Genomic DNA, 20,468 nt, shown 5'->3' with positions numbered 1-20,468 from the left:
ATCCGCAGATTTTGTAGCAAGACGCTGTATGTTGGGACCTGTTGCCATCCAACCCTTTGTAATCAATTTAATTTTGCTTTTGATAGCTCAGTCAGAGCATTGTTAGTGAGGATAATAGTAGGGAATGAAACTGAGTTCATAGTCTCAGTTTCAACGTCAGAGTGTACAGTAAATTAATTCATCGAAATAGAAGTAAGTGGACTCCCTGACCTATTCTGAGTGAGGGTGCCGCGGGCATTTCAACGGTTAGTAAGTGCTCGCCCTTCACCCATACAGGTAGGCCATTCCACTCTGTGTTGTAATTCGCCCTTCTTTAAGTGATTTGACCCAATTAATAGTTGATTGTGCAAGTGTTACAGTAACGTAGTTGATATGCTCTGAGTGAAGTCATATTTACGTCTTTAACGTCCCCTGAAATGTGATGTCGTTGTCACTGTTAGTAAGTGCTCGCCCCTTCACCCATACAGGTCCCTAACGCAGCCTAGGCCGTGTCTGTAGCGTGGATGTTGTATCCACTATGTCTGGGGAGATGTCCGAGGTCCAGTAGGATCAGTTACCTTCGTGAGACCCGGCCGTCAAGACACTTCAGACTACCTATGGCCCCCATAGCTGGCTCGTCTGGCCCTAACGCTAGGCCTGCGAGGTGACCCCGGATCACCAAGCCACACACCACTACCAGCCCCCATCATTGGTGGATGAGTGCCTAACTCAGTAGGGCTATTTGTGTGGTGGGGTTAATCCACTGGGATCTTCAGAGTTCGTCGGAAAGTGCCCCATGGTGGCAGGACCCCATGGCGGTTGCTTGAGTATCACTCCTGACGACGGAGTGTTGTAGTGGCAGTTGCCCCTGGTCTTTATGGTGCTAAGTGACTATAAGAGTTATGTGTTATTGAGTATGTCCCCCCAGTAGGGTTGGAAGTGTTATTGAGTATGTCCACCCAGTAGTGGTGTGAGTATGTTGAGCCTGAGGGCATAGTACCAGATTTCGTCTGTTGGTACAAATATATTCTTTCTCCTACATCCATATTAATGTTTAAATAAATTTTGTAGTTGTATATTGTGTCTATTATTTACCTACAGTATTTACTGTTATTTCTCCCCTATTACTTGTTACTATCATTACATCTACCCACGAGCCTCCTCTCGTCACGCTACCAATGGTAATAAGTATGAGAGTAAAAGGAATTGTAACTGACACACAGGCCCTTATAAAATGGTGGCAGCTCAGGCCCTCATAATAACCCCGACATTAAGCGAGGACTTACTGTAGAGTAAAATTCTCATTTTACAATGAAGGAAAATAATTCTGAACAGTATTAGACTCTGAGCATTAAACAATACTGTATACAGTTAATAAAGGTACAGGTACTGTAGTTACAGTATTGTACAGTATAATGATCAGTACTGTACTCTGGGACGAGGTCATATTAGTACAGTAGTAAGGGGTGTTGGTGGTACAGCGGTAATGCTAAACTCTCACCAATATGTCAAGGGTTCGAGCCTCGGCCCGGACACACATGAGAAGGGTGTTATCCAGTGTGACTCTCACTACCAAACACCACAGGTTTCCCAGTCTCTCGTTTCCTCCAGTACTAACACTGGATAAACCGCCCAAACGGCTAGTAAGCTGATAAGTGGCGAATATGATAATAAAAAAAATGTGTTTTGCTCGTATAAATGGATCATGCTTGGTGTTGGGGAAGGGTCAGCAGTGAGTATTGTATGGGTGGGTGGGTGATGCTGCCATTCCATTTCTCAGTGCTGTGCTACTGAGCAAGTGATTGATCATAACAGCTCAGGTGAGCGGTGCTTGCAAACAGATCTCTAAAATTATTATGATGATTGTTGTTTTTCAAAATGTTTGCTTATTGTACGTGACAAAATAGTTGCCTAATGGTGATTATTATAATAATAATAATGGTTGCCCCTTTTGTTCAAGGCTGGTCTGTCCTTGGGCCACCTAGATGTGAATTTCTTTAAGATGGAGAAGCTGTCACCAACACAACAACCACACCCTGAGTAAATGAACTGCATGACCTAGAGTCAAGGAATATGGTAATCCGAGAAGACCAGACTGCACTGGCTAACCATTACCCTGGAACATGCTCCATAAATTGATTAGCATCCAGGTCCCCAATAACTGCTGGGTAGACAGAGGCAAATGGCATAAGGAAACTTGCCCATAGATTCACCCTACCAGTAATCAAGCCCAGGACCATTTGCTTGCTAGGTGATCATGCTGACTATTACACCACTGGTCGCCATAATGGTGGCAATACTGCTAATGCTAAAGCCTATGACTGTACAGGTAAACCTCAAGATAAAATATCCTGTTCAGTGATATTCTGCTTTAGCGATGGTCATAAATAAAGACCATCTCGCTATATGTGATAAAAAAATAGCTTTAACGATATCCATCAAATGGCCATCGACATTGGTTGGATTTTTTATCTTGTGCAAATTATGGATTGTATGTACATACTCAAATTAACTGCTGTCTTGCAAGGATTCCACCAATGCAAATTATATTTTTCTACATCAAGTCAGTGACATTTTATAAGGAAACAATATTTAACCCCATGTATGATGTATATCTACCTTCACTTGTAAGCCAACCCGCGCTCTACAGCTCTGTGTTTGGTTCTTTGTCGACCGTAAAACACGCCATCGCATGGCTCCACAATTATTGGCCAGCATCATACATTGTGGGTTTTTTCTTATATAGTGAGAGGACAGCACTAACATTTAGATTGACCTGTGTTATGGTGACTGTGAAGTAATATTTTGTGCTTTTGTGGCTTGTTTTGAAAATGTGAGTAGTGTCAGCCACTATCGCTGTTTTTGTTATTATCGTTCCGCTCTTTTTTTGTGACAAGTGCTTTTGCTCTGTGTTTGTGCCAAGTGAAGAGCTGTAGAAGGATCTCTGTGAGCTCCAAGAATGGTCAAAGAAATGGCTGCCGAGATTCAATGTCACAAAGTGTAAGCAGGCGTATCATATGTCCCAACAGGATAAGAAACTGCACTATTTGAGACTGAATGTGAGAAGGACCTAGGTGTGTATGTTGACAATGAGCTGAAGTTCTCGAGCCATTGCGAGAAGAAGGTAAATCAGGCAAATAAATTATTGGGTCTCATAAGAAGGTCGTTCAGATATCTAGACGGCACGTCCCTCGTAACGATCTTCAAGAGCGAAGTGCTTCCCCATCTGGAGTACTGTCACCCCGTCTGGTCCCCGAGATATGCTAGGGAGTGTCAGTTGGTTGAAAATGTTCAAAGGAGGGCCACCAGACTGGTACCTGCACTTCAGCACCTCAACTATCCTGAGAGATTTGAGCGCCTGAACTTGCCTAGCTTATACTGCAGACGGGCAAGGGGCGACCTAATTGAGGTGTATAAGCATCTCAAGGGGCACTACTCAGTTAAGTGTCCTTACTTGGAGCTCAAGATTGAAGAAGCCGCAGGTCCAGAAAACTGTGAGGGCAAACTTTTTCGGAGTGAGGGTTGTGAACTCTTGTAACAATCTACCAGAAAGTGCTGTGACGGCACCGAGTGTGAGCTCTTTCAAGACCAGACTTGACCAACACTGGAGCAGGATCAGGTACATTCAGGAGCCGGTGCATGCCCAATACTTGCCAACAGTGCGTAACAGAGACGTGACCAATCGCCCAAGCGGCTAATGAGCCAAGCAGTGGTGAAGAGGATAAAAGAAAAAAAATGTGCTTTTGTTCTGTGTTTTTGACAAGTGTTTTTGCTGTTTTTGTGACAGGTGCTTTTGCTCTGTTTTTGTGACAGGTGTTTTTGCTTTGTTTTTGTGACTGTGAAGTGTAACTTTGAAAATGTCTGGGAAGACCAAGGCATCCAAGACAATAATGTCTCTGAGGTGAAGCGTGACATTGTTAAGCAGCAGAGTGATGTCTCCATTACACCTACAAGAGTCCCCTTAGCCTCGAAGGTAGTAGGTAGTTGGCAGTACCAAACAGGGAGGTACTACCGCCTGGGAAGATATTGGAAGCATGGTGTGTTGTTTAATGGTAGACCCTGCTGCCATATGGCATCAAAAAAATTGTGACCAAGTCCCAGGTTGATGATCTGACTTTCTGCCTCATTTATATACAATTGCAGGGTCTCAATTGTTTCTCTTACTTTGACAACAAAACATACAGTACCTGTATATATATCATTTCTCACTCTTGATTTTTTTATGGTTCATTATTATTTTTATTATGTATAATTTTTATAAATTTTTATTATTATTATTATTTTGTTTTATTATACTGGTTGAACCTCCCTAATCCGGCACCCTTTGACCTTACAGTTGCCGGACTATAGAATTTTCCGAACCACAGTGGTCTTTGTAAAATACATACCGGTAGTATTAATTATTGATGCGTCAATCTGGCTCATCATATTTAAAATTTTGCGCCTAATGTTCTTCTGGGCACGCTACACTGTCCTAAGGGCAAAGCTGTACTGTATATGTACTCAAAATAATGTACTAAATGATTACAAAAAAAAATTCTGGTGCAAACTATATCATGTTTATATTCAAATTAATTACTATCTTATAAGAATTCCAGCAATATAAATTATATTCTCCCCGGTCACTTCTGTGACATTTTATAAACAAAAAAATAAACTTTATCTAAAGGACATAAATAAATAAATAAATACTTCACTAGACCTTCGGTGCTAACTGTCAAACACATCACCTCACCTCCCTCCCTCCGCTCCATCACCCCAGCCAGTAAACAGACCATTTCCCATCCCATAATTTTAGCTGTGTTGATTTAGGAGTGTTTGTATTAACATAATACTACAAAAAACAATGTTTTGTTTATTCTAGGAGATGGGCTGAGGTGCATCTGGGTAGACTGTCAGTCTTTTTAGTAGTTTGTGTTTCTCTCAAGTACCAAACTAAATTATTCCATTGAAACAACACTTCGATTTAGTGGGAATTTGGTTTAAAGCGACCTCTCTTGGAACATATCTCGTGTTATATCCACATTCTACTGTACAGTGGTCCCTCGGTTAACGAGCGCCTCGGTTAACGAGTTACCTTCCATAAGATTCTTAACTTCGGTTAACGAGCAATCCCTCGATTAACGAGTTTCTTACCAGCCGACCTCCACATGTTTTAGCTTGCATTTGGCGGTCCACCAGCTGTAGTATTAGTCCGCCAATACAGTAATCGGTTCTAGGGCTTAAATTCCTTACCCTTTTAGTAAATATCAAGAAGTTTATACTATTCAATCATTTTAAAAGTTTAATATTAAATTTTTTAGTCATTTTAACAATTATTGAACATAATTGAAGGTAGGGTCACTAGTTTGTGGCATGCCATCCAGCCTCTCAACACACCATACAGGCGTCAGTCTTTGTGTCTTTTCACTGGAGGTAACATCTTGCTTGAAATTCTTCAACTAAATGCTTTTTTTCTGTGTTTGGAAGCAAATTATTGGTCATTTTGAAATTTATTTTACATATTGACAATATATAATGCAGTGCAGTGTTGATTTAAAGAAAATAATCTTGAATTACACCAAGAGAACTAAAATTTTATGGGTGAAATGGTGCCATGGGGTGACTTCTCTTCCACCCCAATGCCTTCTCTTCTCCCTTCTTCTCCACCCCCATTCTAATTCCCATCATCATCATCATCCAGGAGCCTTCTACATACACACCTCAAAGTAAGTGTACTTTTCTACCTTTTTTGTTGAATTTAGGCAATTTTCGGTGAGCTGGAACCAATTACCCAAAAACCCATTGAAACAATGGTTTCGGTTAACGAGCAACCTTCCAGAACGGGTTGTGCTCGTTAACCAAGGGACCACTGTACAGTGTAATTGTAATAAACAAAATAGATAAACAATAATTCTCATTCTGCACTTAAAATGACAAAATAGTTATGGTACCTGTACCTGCACATAAATTGGTGATGTTCACCTGTAAAGAAGAAAAAAATATCTGTACAGTAAATGAAATAATAAAATAAATATGCTTAGGAGGCATGTAAAGGGTAAATAACAAGTGAACTATTACAGAAACACTTGAAATACCGAGGAGCGCACCAAACACCACGAGGACCAGATGTAAACAAAGGGTATGCCGAGCCATGGATACTAGCGGCTGTCCGGCAAACTAAAATTTTGCCGGACAATAGAGTACCGGATTAGAGAGGTTTAACCTGTACTGTAATTGTTACTTATTTTTATATATTTGTATTAATTTTATTACTATTAATATTATTATTATCATCATCATCATAATTATTATTTTATTATATTTTAGTTCTCCGGTGAATCATGACTTTTGCAGGGCCTCCCAGACAAACCCCTCAAAGTCCATATCCTCACTGTCTCTATCACTATCACTGACTTGGGCTGGCTGTGGTTGTGGTTGGTTGCGGGCGAGGAAGTCCTCAATACTACGTTGACGACTAGCATTGATGTTGTCGAGATAGATCTGGATATACGGCTCCATAACTTTCGACAGAAGGTTATTAGACACTTCATACCGATGCTTGACTGGGTCGTTGTCAAGGATGAGCTTAATTTTCTCCCCAACTCGATGATTTCCTTCACATTATCATGGCTTGGTCCAGGTAATTCAAGGTTTTTCTCGGGTGCTGGGGGTCCCGCGGAAGCCATTGTGAGGGGAATAGCGGGCACAAGAGAGAATTGTATACGCGGACCGAGAACAATGAAATAGGCCCGGCTAGGTCAGTGACTTCTACCCTCTGGTGGCAGGGCACGTCATGTTACATTAGACCAATCACAGCTAGCAGCGGATGGAATGCGTGGGTGGTAAGGATGCGTAGCCCAATCACAGTCCGATACGTCATATGACGTCAGCTATAACGTAAGAGCGGCCTAATGCGCACCACTCACCGAGCCGCTTCCCGCATATGGTCAAGAATGGACCGCGTGAGTAAAAAATGGCGCGGCGGTCTGGACCTCTTCAGCCGCTCGCCGCGTAAATGATGAAATTTACCGCGTAATTAAAACATTTCATTCTGGCAAGGCAATACGTAATTGACCAAATGCGTAAACAAAAACCGCGTAAATCCAGACTATACTGTATTTACATTCATTATTTCAAACAGGAGCACCTAGGAAGTTTATCAGAAATCTTATACATGAATTAACTGTTAAACTCTGGTAACAAATTCACGCTTTCGGAAGACGGATTTATTATATACAGGTACTCATCGACTTACTACCTACTTGACTTATGACCGCCGCAGTCGTATAAATTATTTTTCAAATTACGTGTTTTCTAGTACCGAAACGTTTCCGTCCCGTATGACAGCGTGGGCTGGGCCGCCTCGTGGTGTACAGCATCCACGCCGTAGCCCGCTCACTTGGTGTTTGACCGTTGTTGGTGTTATTGATCGCACTGTGTACTGACAAAATTTTTGTTTCTAATTCCCTTTAAAATGACTGGCAAGCGTAAAAGTGGGAGTTCTGGTGGTGCTCAGAAGAAAAAGAGACAGTCAATTACTTTTGAAATGAAAATAATAATGCAATATGAAAATGGAAAAACGGTAGCAACCATTTCACGCGACCTTGGCTTATCACTCGACGATATCAACAATTCTGAAGGACAAGGAACGAATTCGTGAGGTAATGAAAGGATCAGCACCTATAAAGGGAACAATAATAATGAAAAAAAGACAAGGTCCTATTCATGACATAAAAAATTACTTGTGGTGTGGATGGAAGATCAGATACAAAAGCCTGTACCCTTAAGCCTTCTAACCATACAGGCTAACGCAAGAAGCCTTTTCGAAAGCCTGAAAGAGTAGGCAGGAGATGAGTGCGACCAAAACTTCACAGCAAGTCATGGGTGGTTCCAAAGGTTTAAGAACCGTTACAGTTTGCACAGTGTAAAGGTGATTGGAGAGGCAGCAAGTGCTGATGTGGGGATGTAGTTGGTTTCAAGGTAAAACCCTTCATGATATATCATTCAGAGAACCCAAGGGCTTTTAAAAATGTCAGCAAGCACACACTGCCAGTGTTTTATCGAAGTAATAAGAAAGCATGGATGACCCTAGCACTGTTTGAGGATTGGTTCCTGAGTTGTTTCATTCCACGAGCCAAAGAGTATTGTCTGCACCAAGGGGTTGCAGACAATGCTCCGGGACACCCACCACACCTGGACGACCTGCACCCTGATGTTAAAGTAGTCTACATTCCACCTCACACTACCTCTATCATCCCACCCATGGATCAAGGTGCTATTACTGCTTTTAAAGCATATTACAGTACGACCTTCGCTCAGGCTGTTGCTGCTACTGAAGGTGAGAAAACGCTCAGAGAGTTTTGGAAGGACTAAAACATTTTGAAATGTATAAAGAACATAGCTGCAGCATGGGATAAGGTTACAGGTCAGTGCATGAATGGAATTGAATTGAACTGAATTGAAACAGTTTATTTAGCCCAAAAAACACAGATACAGAGTGGTTATTAATAATAACATGGCTGAGCCAGTTGAGAACCTGAGCTCTCTTTTAGGCATCTGATATACACTATGCATTTATCTCAAGAAAGTATTTTGTAACATTTAGGAACATCTAGAAGAAGGTCCTGAAAAGATATGTGAACAATTTCAAAGGATTTAATGAAGATGAAGCAATTTCTGAGATTAGTAACAAGAGAGTGGAGTTGGGTAAACAGCTGGAGTTAGAAATTGATAATGAAGATGTCGAGCAGTTGGTTGAAAGTGTAGCAGAAGAGCTAAGTAACGAGGATCTTATTGAACTAGATGTACAGAAAACTGCAGAGGAAGAAGAGAGACAAAATGTAGAAGAACCTGCACCCCCCAAAAAATTTTCAGTGAAACAAATGGCAGAGGCATTTGCAACTGTATTAATAAGGGGATGCAAATGTTTGAAGAAATGGATCAAAATGTTGAGCGTTTTGCAAAAGTTGACAGAATGATCCAAGATGCACTTGCTTGCTATAGGGAGATTTACAATGAAAAGAAAAGGCAAACTGTGCAGTCTAAATTGGACATATATTTTAAGAAGTCCCCCACTGCTGTCTCCTCACGCCCCACCACTGCTGCCTCTTCACTCCCTGAAGATGATCCAATACCTTCAACAAGCAAGTATGTTAGCCTGCCTGAAGAAAGCGACATTGATGACCCACCCAGTCCAGTTTCCTCCTCTGCTTCATCCAATTAATGTAGTCTCCATGTTTAATTAAAAAATTATTGAGGCCCAGTGTGCATTCAGCTGACTACATAAAAGGTATGTGCACAGTAACACAATATCCATTTTTCATTATTGATTACTTTTACTGTACCGCATTTCATTTTAGATTTTCTATATATTATTTTCGCCTTTTCGACTTACGACCTGGTCGTCGGTCCGGAACCCCGTCGTAAGTTGAGGAGAGACTGTACGAATTTTCACATACAATAAGGTATACTAAAACAAATTACGTATCAGTAAAACTAGATTATGCAAAAACTAACAATTTTAAAAGATCAGAATCACACTGAAATATTACACGGCCCCTGAAAATTGGTGGATGAGTGTGACAGACTTGGCCGCCCAAGCGAACAGCCGTCAGCAGAGGCAGGAAATATAACTGTGAACAACTTCATCTTTCAGTGATTCTGAACTTTTAAAATGTTAGTTTTTGCATAATGTAGTTTTACTGATACGTAATTTGTCTTAGTATGCCTTATTGTAAGTAAAAATTTGTATATAATAAATGCGTCCTCCAAAAGCGTGAATGTTACCAGAGTTTAACAGTTATTTCATGTACAGTATAATACTTCTGATAAACTTCCTACGTGCTTATGTTTGAAATAATGAATGTACGGTATGTATCTTTATATACGGTAATTTAGCTAAATATCTTTCTTGTCAGAAATGGTCATCCCAACAATTATGAATGAACTCATTTAGAAATACATCATTACTTCAGCACGAAATCGGACAGATTTGCAACAGCCTATCAGCTGTAACTCTTGAGGAGGGGGCAGGGCATCTTTTCTCACCTGGGAAAAAATGCACTATAGTATATCTCATTAAACCCCATGTTATAATGCTCCATATCTACAATAATTCGCCTAGCGATGGGTTTCTCAGGAACGTAACCCCATCGTATCTTACAGTACCTGTATAGGTAACCCCGATATACATAAGCTCAATATACAAAAAATTGTTTTAACGAGTCATATTTTGACACCTCTAAACCAAAGCAAGCAATCACTTTAACAAACAGTAATCCACTTTGACCCTTTTCCTCTAAATAACACAAATTTCTTTAAAGGAAAAAATCAAATTGCAGAAACAGAACTACTTTTGGCTGTCACACAGACATGGTCACAACCCAGGTTGTACAGAGATGCATACTGTATATATATTGTATGCTCTACCTCCATCCATGCATGTCACCCCTCTTGGCAATGTCACATAGTTTTCTTTCACTGTATTCACGTGTCTCCTGTACTTTCACACCGGGCCTACATAAATCAGTCAAGTCCTTGATTTATCAGCCTCTACTGTTGACCCTTCCCTTCAACTTTGTCTTTAGTAATTATGGTAAAAAAGAGAGAAAGAAAAAGAGAGACTTATTTTCAATGTATTTGTTCTGTACTATTATTTTTACAGAATGTATAGTGGTAAATATTGTTGACCAGAATTTTCCCCACTCTGGAACATAACCCCAGATAATACGTGGGTTCTACCTTTCAATACTATATATGGTATGTTTTTTTTTCACTTAACATACAGATTTCCAAGAACACAACCCCCCTTTTCTATGTCAAAGAATGCCTGTACAAGTATATTATACTGCACCAAAATATGAATTAATTAAGAAACATCAGATATATATCACAATATAATTAAAGAATGATTCAGAAGCCATTTTATAGTCAAGTCAAGCCAAAGAGACTCAATCAGGGTATTGATCGATGATTTAAACAATTACTGTACACTGTATTACGTACAAGTCTCCCATCCCAACCCTCACCTGGGGTCTAGGGGGCAGAGGTTCACCTCTTAAGACTTGAGAACTGATTAAACACTTAATCTAGCAAAATTACTGTCACTTACATCTTAATTTACGAAAATCATTATGCATAGTAAATTGTCTTACCTTAATAACTTGTTAAGACTTGAGATCCAATTATGATATCAATATATATGTGAAGCTAAACCACTGTACTGTACACTGAACTTGTATTAAAGCCACTGATAAATGTACATTATCAATGTTGTTTATCTTGTTAAACTCTTTCCCTCACAGCCCACTTATCAGAACTCACCAGCAGGATCTGATAAAAAAAGAGAGATTGATAAGGAGTCATTCTAAGAGCAGAGAACCAACACCCATACAATATGTACTGTACATCAAAATTGACTTCCTTTTCTAAGACACAAAACTCTCCATTATTTATATTTTTTATTAAAGTGTTAATTATTATGGAAATAAAATCATACATAAAGAGAACACTAATTTATGTTGGCTGCTACTTCTACAGCTCATTCATTACTCACAAACAATTAGCAACTTTAGTGTATAAGATGATAACTTTCTTATTCAATTTTATAATGCCCTGTACTCCGTATTACTGTATTTTGGTGATTTTCTCATGAGGAGCATTTCATACACATGGACTCTTCCACACAGGAACAACTAACCGGCTGCCAGTACAGTTACATTATATAATTTAGCTGGATAAGATGAACCCACCTGGTAACATTCAACAGCTGGGTCAAGGTTAATGAGCTACCTAACAAAAAATCTATAGAAGAATATTTATTTCTTACTTCAAGAATAAACAGAATCTGGTTTGAACCCTTAACAAATGTTTCCCAGCGACCTGTTAACACAATCTAACTTTTATCTACCTAACATAACCTACCCACCTGAACTAACTATCTAATCTAACCTAACCTAACCTAACCTAACCAAACCCAGCATAACCGGGTACAGTATTATAGTATTTGTGTGCATGGACAGGACAACACTGAAAAGCAGTTGTGTGTGTGTGTTGCCAAACTAATACAGTACAGTACACAATTATGAAAATGGCAAATCCTTTTCTTTTGGGGGAGATTCTTGATGTAAGAAAGAATTTATCATGTATACAAAAATATACTAAAGTTGTTATTTCTTAGTGAGTATAAACCAAAAGTGCTATGTCTTTGAAATGTTCCTGCTCACAAAAACAGTTATATTGCAAACAAGGAGTCAGGTGCCACAAAGCATCTTTATTTACAAGAAAAACTAAGGAAAAATAAAATCCTGTATGAGGTGCGATTCCTCCATCCAATTTGGATTATTCTTGAGGTAAGAAATGTTTTCTTCTATCGAGGTCTTTTGTTAGGTAGTTGGTTAACCAGTACTGTACCTGCCCTCAAATATTACCACTAACCTATCTTTTCTTACCTAATCCAAGCTAAATTAGGTAAGTTAGGTTACTTCATCTTATCATTAATAAATAATATAGTGTAGCAGTATAGCTGGTAAGTTTTGGGAAGATGTTCCTGTGTATGAAATGATCCTGTCAACAATGAAGATATGGTCATCATGTGGACGTAGATAGATTAGTGTTTAGGACGAGATAAACCAAGACAAAAATATGAAAACTGCAAATCCTTGTCATTTTGTGGGATTTTCTGGAGGCAAGAAAACATTTAAACTCTATAGAAAAAGTTCCCAAAGTTCCTGATTAATTTGCGACATTGTTCCAGAGTATTACCCATCAAGGACACCTTTAATTAATTAACAAACCCATTACCGAACTGTTTATGTGTGCAAGGTATTGAGGGGTCCGACTAATTACCCAAATGCAGCCAAATATAGCCGGAATGAAGTCAAATAATGGTCCTAGATGAATAAATCGGACTGCCAATCACTTCTCGACTAGTATTTGGTGTCACAAAGTCACAAAAAATTGGTAAACTTAATTTAATCTGAGTTAATAGATCGAGTGCATGTACCTAACCTAACCTAATCTAATCTAATCTAACCTAACACAACACAAATCAGATTAAATTAAGTTTACCAATTTTTTTTTACTTTATGACACCAAATAATAATCGAGAAGTGATTCACAGCCCGAATTACGCTTGTACGACCATCATTTGACTTCATTGCGGCTACATTTGGGTACATTTGGGTAATTCCTCGCTCAGTAGGTACATGCACGCGATCTATTAACTCAGATTAAAGTAAGTTTTCCAATTTTTTGTGACTTTGTGACACTAAATACTAGTCGAGAAGTGATTGGCAGTCCGATTTATTCATCTAGGACCATTATTTGACTTCATTCCGGCTACATTTGGGTACTTAGTCGGACAGGGTATAGAGGCCTACAGGCTGTTGCATAGACAAAGCTACAAGTCATTTTATCCTTATACCCTCAACATATTTGCAATCTGTGCTTTAGAAGTATAGATACCAAAATTCGTTTTATTTTACTTTCGGACAGAGAGCGCCCCAAAGCTATAAACTACTGAAACATTTAGATCTCCCTATTCTGACCATTTTAACCCCATTTTTACCATTCGGAAATGGAAAATAGCGACAATTGAATTTAAGTACTTTTCAGTCTTCTTCTGTGAAGAGTTATCTGTGTGAAACCGATTTAATTATTGTTAGGGGATCAGGGTGGGGCAAATAAGAGCAATTTCTGAGAAAAATGAAGGTCAGATTTCTTTAAAACACACCAAAATACCCTGCAAAAACATATTGGTCAACAACTAGGGACTCATGTCCGAAAGTAAAAAATTACCTCAAAATAATACCAATCTTTATTATGTAAGCAATCCTAAAAGACACCTTGATTAACATTACCTGTTTGTGTTCGCTAAGCATACAGTATAATACTATGATAACATTAGCATCATGCATAAAGTAATTTATTTTGTCTTAGCTGTGGTTACCTTACTTGAGCAAAATTTATGAGAGCCAGATCTAGGTGTACAGTACAGCCACTTCCTAAAATATAAAATGCGTACCAAGTCTTAAGACCATGAACCACATAACACTCAAGGACGCAGCGCAAGAAACACTTCTCCAAAAATTTCTTCCTTGTCAACATAATTATTTGTCCACCGATTATTACACCAGTTCTCGGTATTCTATATAATTATATACTTCTTAATTCAATAGTGAAATATAAAAATACATAATAATGTTCCCATCAAATGATATAATGCAGTGTCATAACAACACCTTCACTCCTCCCTTAACACACGAGGCTGCTGGTGCTGTGTTCGGGACTCGGGTAAGAGGGGCGGCCCAAAGGTTATACCATTTAAGAATAAAACAACACGGGCTACGTTCTAATTTCTTTAGTAAAATTAGATTGAATTTTGGATATATGTTAGGTTAATTTGTCACAATCTAATGTTTCGCGGTAATAACTTTAAAGTATGATGCAATAGTGATCAAGCAAATTGTGTAATTGTCAGAGCTAACTACAATACTTTGAAGTAAGCATTGTGAACTGTCAAAAATCAAGGTTCATACTGAGTCCTGGCTCTGATAGTGTGAATAAGTATTAGTTGTGAAGCGAGCTTGTAGAGTCCTTTAAAATTTGCAGATGCAAGGATGAGCAAAAGGTCCACCGCCCAAAGTAAAATAACATACACGAGTCCTATATTAAAATAGGGCGATCCCCCCTTCACAAACAACTATATGCTAAACTATATACCTGAATTGAGTCTTAACTAAATATATGCTTAGCCAACAATTGTAAACTTGTATGACGATTTTGCTAAATAGTGTAGCGTAGTGTATGTGGCCAGTTGTCTAATTTCTCTTTGTTAGGCTCACTTTTACTATTAATTTTACACTCTTTACCACTGATCGGCTCGTTAGCCGCTTGGGCGATCGGTCACGCCTCTGTTACACACTGTTGGCAAGTACTGGGCATGCACTGACTTATGAATATACCTGAACCTGCTCCAGTGTTGGTCAAGTCTGGTCTTGAAAGAGCTCACACTATGTGCCGTAACAACACTTTCTGGTAGATTGTTCCAAGCGTTCACAAATCTCACTCCGAAAAAGTTTGCCCTCACAGGTTTCTGGACCTGCGGCTTCTTCAATCTTGAGCTGTGACCCCTTGTGGGACGAGCGTCCGCCAGCTCCAAGTAAGGACACTCGACTGAGTAGTGCCGCTTGAGATGCTTATACACCTCAATCAGGTCGCCCCTTGCCCGTCTGTAGTATAAGCTAGGCAAGTTCAGGCGCTCCAATCTCTCAGGGTAGTTGAAGTGCCGAAGTGCAGGCACCAGTCTGGTGGCCCCCCTTTTAACATTTTCAACCACCTGACACTCCCTAGCATATCTCGGGGACCAGACTGAGTGACAGTGTGGGGTACGAGTTGTTTTGGTTCACACTCAGGATGGGATGGTGAAAGGAAACTCACAATGTGCTCTCTGTATACATGTTGTATTGGATGTACAATGCAGCTTGGTGCTGGGAAGGCAGCATGGTAACAAGCGTTGAGTAGAGAGAGCTGGTTGGTGAGGGTGCTCAGAGGACTAGCTTGTGGGTCGCCATGGTCGCTGGCGGGAGCGAGGGCCGCCTGGCAGGAGGAGGAGGAGGAGGTGTTGCTTGCTGGTTGGTGTAGGTAGTAAGAGACAGGTCACCACGAGGTCACGTCTTATATAGCGGAGGTAGGCGTGGCTTAATAGTTGACCTCTGTCATGTAAGGCGGCGATGGTTGACCTAGATCACGAGGCATACACTGGGGAATTCGCGGGGTCGACTACTCAGCGACAAACAGCGTTTGTAGGGGAGGAATCCACTACAACAGTACTCCAGATGGGGAACCACTTCACTCTTGAAGATCGTTACTAGGGACGGACCGTCTAGATATCTGAACGACCTTATAAGACCCAATAATTTATTTGCTTGAATTCCATTTTTCTCGCAATGGCCCGAGAACTTCAGCTCATTATCAACATACACACCTAGGTTTCTTCATCCCGTTGGGACATATGATACGCCTCCTTACCGTTGGTAAGCCCCAGGTGCATCCACTTACACTTCGTGACATTGAATCTCAGCAGCCATTTCTTCAACCATTCTCAGAGCTCACAGAGTTCCTTCTGCAGCTCTTTACAGTCCTCATGGTTCTTGATTTCCCGATATAACTTAGCGTCATCGGCAAACATTTGTATGGAGGAGTGTACAACGTCAGGCATGTCATTTATGAAACAAACAAACAACAGTTGGCCCAATACACTGTCCTGTGGTACCCCGCTTGCAACAAGTACAGATGATGATTTCGTGCCATTACTGTTCTCCCAACTCTACCAACTATTTCGAACTCTTTGACTATCTCACTTCTTGCCATGAGTCGTTGCTATCCACACACCCCAACAACGAGATCCTTTACCGAGGGGATTTCAATGTACATCACAGAGAGTGGCTTGCCTCTGCAAGGGATGACCCAGGTGGAGCTGAGGCACTCTATTTTTCCTTACTTAATGATTTGGAACAAATAATCAAACACCCTACATGCGTTCCTGATCGACAAGATCAACTTATTAACATTCTTGATCTTTGTTTTACCTCTAACCCCTCACACTATTCATACTCAATTTTTGCCCCCTTAGGGTCTTCTGATCACAACCTTATTTCTATTAAATCAAACTGGGCACGACCACCTCCCCCACCCCCCTCTAAACGTCAACTATGGCACTATCGGAGAGCAAGCTGGCAATCCTTGCGAGAATTCTTCACCGACTTTCCTTGGGATGAATGTTGCTTTTCCGCTCGGGATGCCTCAGTACTTGTATGTGCTGACAGCATTGCTGGGGTTATACAGGGCGGTATGTGTGCATTTATCCCATCTTCTACCAAAACTTTCACATTACAATCATGGTTTGATCGCTCCTGCTCACTTGCTTGCAAGGTGAGAGATAGGGCATATCGAGCTATGAAACTATCTCCTACTATTACCCACTCCTCTTTCATTACTTCTAGGAATCGTTGTAAGGCTATTCTTCGTAGGGCCAAGCGGAATTTTATTAAAAGAAAGACCGCTGTCCTGACTAATTCTTCCTCTAGTAAATCCTTCTGGTCCTTAACTAAAAACATCTGTAACAACTTCTGCACGCCTTCTTTTCCTCCCCTCTTCCGTCCTAATAACTCTATAGCCAACTCTCCCCCTGACAAAGCCAACCTCTTTGGCACCTTATTCTCCTCTAATTTCGCCTTAGACGATTCCCACTCTATCCCTCCTACCCCTACACCTCCTACTGAACCCATGCACTTTCCTATAATCTCCACTCGCAGGGTTGCCCGTGTGTTATCCAGGTTGGATGTGAGTAAGGCGCATGGACCGGACGGAATACCCCCTCGTGTTCTGAGGGAGTGTGCTGAAGCCCTGGCCCCTGTGCTTGCTCGCCTTTTTCGCCTTTGCCTCAAAACCCAAACTTTTCCTTCTTCTTGGAAGCATGCCTTGGTTCAGCCCATCCCGAAGAAGGGTAACCATTCTAATCCCTCTAACTATCGCCCCATTGCCCTAACTTCATCCCTCTCTAAGATTTTCGAAACTATCTTGAACTCCCATTTTCTCCGTCACCTTGAACGCGCTTTCTCTTTTGTCGGATCACCAGTTTGGCTTTCGCCAGGTGAGATCTACTGGTGATCTGCTCTCCTATTGCACCCATCTTTGGTCATTCTCTCTTAGGGACTATGGGGAAACTTTTGTCGTGGCCCTCGACATCTCCAAAGCATTTGACAGGGTATGGCACAAGTCTTTGCTATCTAAACTTCCCTCTTTTGGTTTCTCTCCCCCACTTTGTTCTCTCATCTCTAGCTTCCTTGAGAACCGATCCATGGCAGTTGTTGTCGAGGGATCGATTTCTCGCTCTTTCTCTACCAATAGTGGCGTCCCACAGGGTTCTGTTCTTTCACCTACTCTCTTCCTTCTTTTTATCAATGATTTACTTCACGCTACAACTAATTCTATCCATTCTTACGCTGATGATTCTACTCTTCACTCTTCCTCACATTTTCCCCTTCCTCCTAACTCTCAAACAAGATCTGTTTCTAGAACTGATATCATTACTTCTATCAACGCGGATCTGTGCAGCATCTCTGAATGGGGAGATACAAACTTGGTTAAGTCCAATAGTAATAAAACTCAATATTTACCAATTACACTTTGTAAATTTGACGATCTCCCACCAATTACATTTCAGGACGCTATCATCCTCCCAAATTCTGAAATAAATATGTTAGGCCTCACCATTTCCTCCAATATGTCCTGGAAATCACACATCCTTAGTACAGTATAACTAAAGCTGCCTCCCGAAAGTTGGAATGCTGTACAGATGCCGCAGCTACTTCACTCCTGAGCAGTTGCTCCAAGTATATAAGGGATTCATTCGTCCTAACTTGGAGTACTGCTCTCATATCTGGGGTGGCTCCTCTTCTGTCCAACTATTAGATAGGGTGGAGTCAAAGGCATTTCGTCTTATTAACTCTCCTTCTTTAGTCGACAATCTCTCTTCCCTTTCTCTTCGCCACAATGTTGCTTCACTCTCTCTCTTTTACAGGTACTTTAACGGGCAATGTTCAGTGGATTTGGCATCCTGTGTACCGCCGGCAAGGCCGTGGGTTCGAAACACACGTCTTGCCCGCGGTGCCCACCGTTTCTCCGTGGATGTCGGTCACACTAGAATAACCCGTTATAGTACCTCCTTCTTTCTTCACACAGCCAAGCTGTGGAATGCTCTGCCTTCTTCTGTGTTTCCATGCTCTTACAATCTGTCTCACTTTAAAAAGCTGGTTTTCCGGCATCTTCTTGGTGTAGATTAATACAGTATAACCTATTTTTCTATATTTACAATTTCTTTCCGTTCTTTTTTTTTCGCCCCTCAGGCTCCGTTGTGGGTCGTTGGACCTGTGCCCGGGTGGGCTAATTCCCGTAAAAAAAAAACACTGCTTGCGGTCATGTAGAAAGTCTTCTATCCACGCTAGGACATTTCCCCGAATTCCGTACCCTTTCAGCTTTTCGTGGGGTACACTGTCGAAAGCCTTGGCAAAATCTAGGTATATATTGTTGATATTACCATCCCGTTCCAGAATATGGGTCTAAATATCCAATACCTTGAGCAATTGTGTTAAGCAGGAGCGCCCTGGCATAAAACCGCGTTGGCAATCCTTTACAAGGTTGTTTCGTAATAGATGTTCCATTGTAGTGGATTCCTCCCCTACAAACGCCGTGTGTCGCTGACTGGCCGACCCCCCGCGAATCTACCAGCGTATCCCTCGTGGTCAAGGTCAGGTAACCAGCGACGCCGAACAAAGCGGGGGTCTACCTTCAAGCCACGCCTACCCCCGCTATATAAGACCACACCTGACCGTGACCTGCCCCTTCTTCTAGCTAGAGCCGCAGCAAGCAACACCTCCTCTGAGCACCCTCACCAACCAGCTCTCCCTACTCACGCTTGTAACCACGCTGCCTCCTCCCAGCACCAGCCACCAAGCTGCATTGTACATCCAATATAATATGTATACAGAGAGCACATTGTGAGTTTCCTTTCTCCATCCCATCCTGAGTGTGAACCAAATATCACGTACCCTACAAATGGTGACCCCCGGAGATTCGCACTCACACAGGATGGAGGAGAAACATCTCATGTAAACCTACACCATCACGGCATCTCTTATAATACTCTCAAGTACTTTACATATTATGTTGGTCAGGCTCACCGGTCTATAGTTGTTCGTGGAGTGACGATCGCCGTTCTTGAAGATAGGACTCACATAAGCCACTTCCCATTCACTGGGGACCTTTTGTTCATCCATACATTTACAAAACAGGACCTTCAGGGGCTCGGCAAGCTCATTGCACAACTCTCTTAGCACTCTGGGATGCACCATGTCAGGGCCGGGACTCTTATGGACCTTTAGCCTGGACAGTTTATTTCTAACACCCTCTTCTGTGAACACAATGTGGGTCAGTGCTGTGTTGAACCGTCTGTCCTCAAACGCAGGAAGGTGAATCGCATCCTCTTTTGTGAACACCGAGGAAAAGAATCTGTTCAAAGCCTCAGCTTTATCCTGGTCAGAATCTGCATAACTACCATCTTCAAGCCTCAGGTCTGATACTCCTACTCGTGTTTTTAATTTCGACTTTGCATAGCTGTAAAACGCCTTTGGGTTTGACTTGACCTCGCTTGCAACCAGCCTCTGGAACTTTTTTTCAGTTCTTCGACACTCTGCCTTTGCTTGGTTTCTGACTCTTGCATACATCTCCCTGTCCTGCTTATCGTTTGACCCAACCCACGTCTTGAATTTCTGGGTTTTCTTCTTAAATTTGTCGACCGCCGCATGGTTCATGTTTAGGCATCCCCTCATATTCCTAGAGGCACTGGGTTTGGTCTTGGGGATATATTTATCGATCAAATCGGTCACTTTACTAGTTATGATATTCAGCGTAGTGTCTGAGTTCTTGTGCCTTAATGCTTAATGAGT

General features: G+C 41.2%; 1 protein-coding gene across 7 annotated transcripts in view; it reads right to left on the bottom strand.

Annotated features, from left to right (window-relative positions):
• Window positions 1–14,165, bottom strand: part of LOC121857308 (gastrula zinc finger protein XlCGF8.2DB-like) — a 95,312-nt gene extending 81,147 nt beyond the window's left edge. Inside the window, exons 1-2 of one of the 7 annotated variants that reach the window (XM_042353303.1) lie at window positions 13,915–14,165; window positions 11,284–11,292 (exon numbers count right to left, since the gene is read on the bottom strand). In XM_042353303.1, the coding sequence (XP_042209237.1) occupies window positions 11,284–11,292; window positions 13,915–14,067 (162 nt within the window). In that variant the 5' untranslated portion in view covers window positions 14,068–14,165. The other 6 variants (XM_042353299.1, XM_042353305.1, XM_042353300.1 and 3 more) reach the window with 6 other exon arrangements.
• Window positions 14,166–20,468: the final 6,303 nt, after the last annotated feature.

This window comes from Homarus americanus, unplaced genomic scaffold (genome assembly GCF_018991925.1).
Source record: "Homarus americanus isolate GMGI-L3 unplaced genomic scaffold, GMGI_Hamer_2.0 scaffold20465, whole genome shotgun sequence".
In the NCBI taxonomy this organism is placed as follows: domain Eukaryota; kingdom Metazoa; phylum Arthropoda; class Malacostraca; order Decapoda; family Nephropidae; genus Homarus; species Homarus americanus.
The sequence above is the reverse complement of the archived record's forward strand: the minus strand, read 5'-3'. Positions and strand labels throughout refer to the sequence as shown.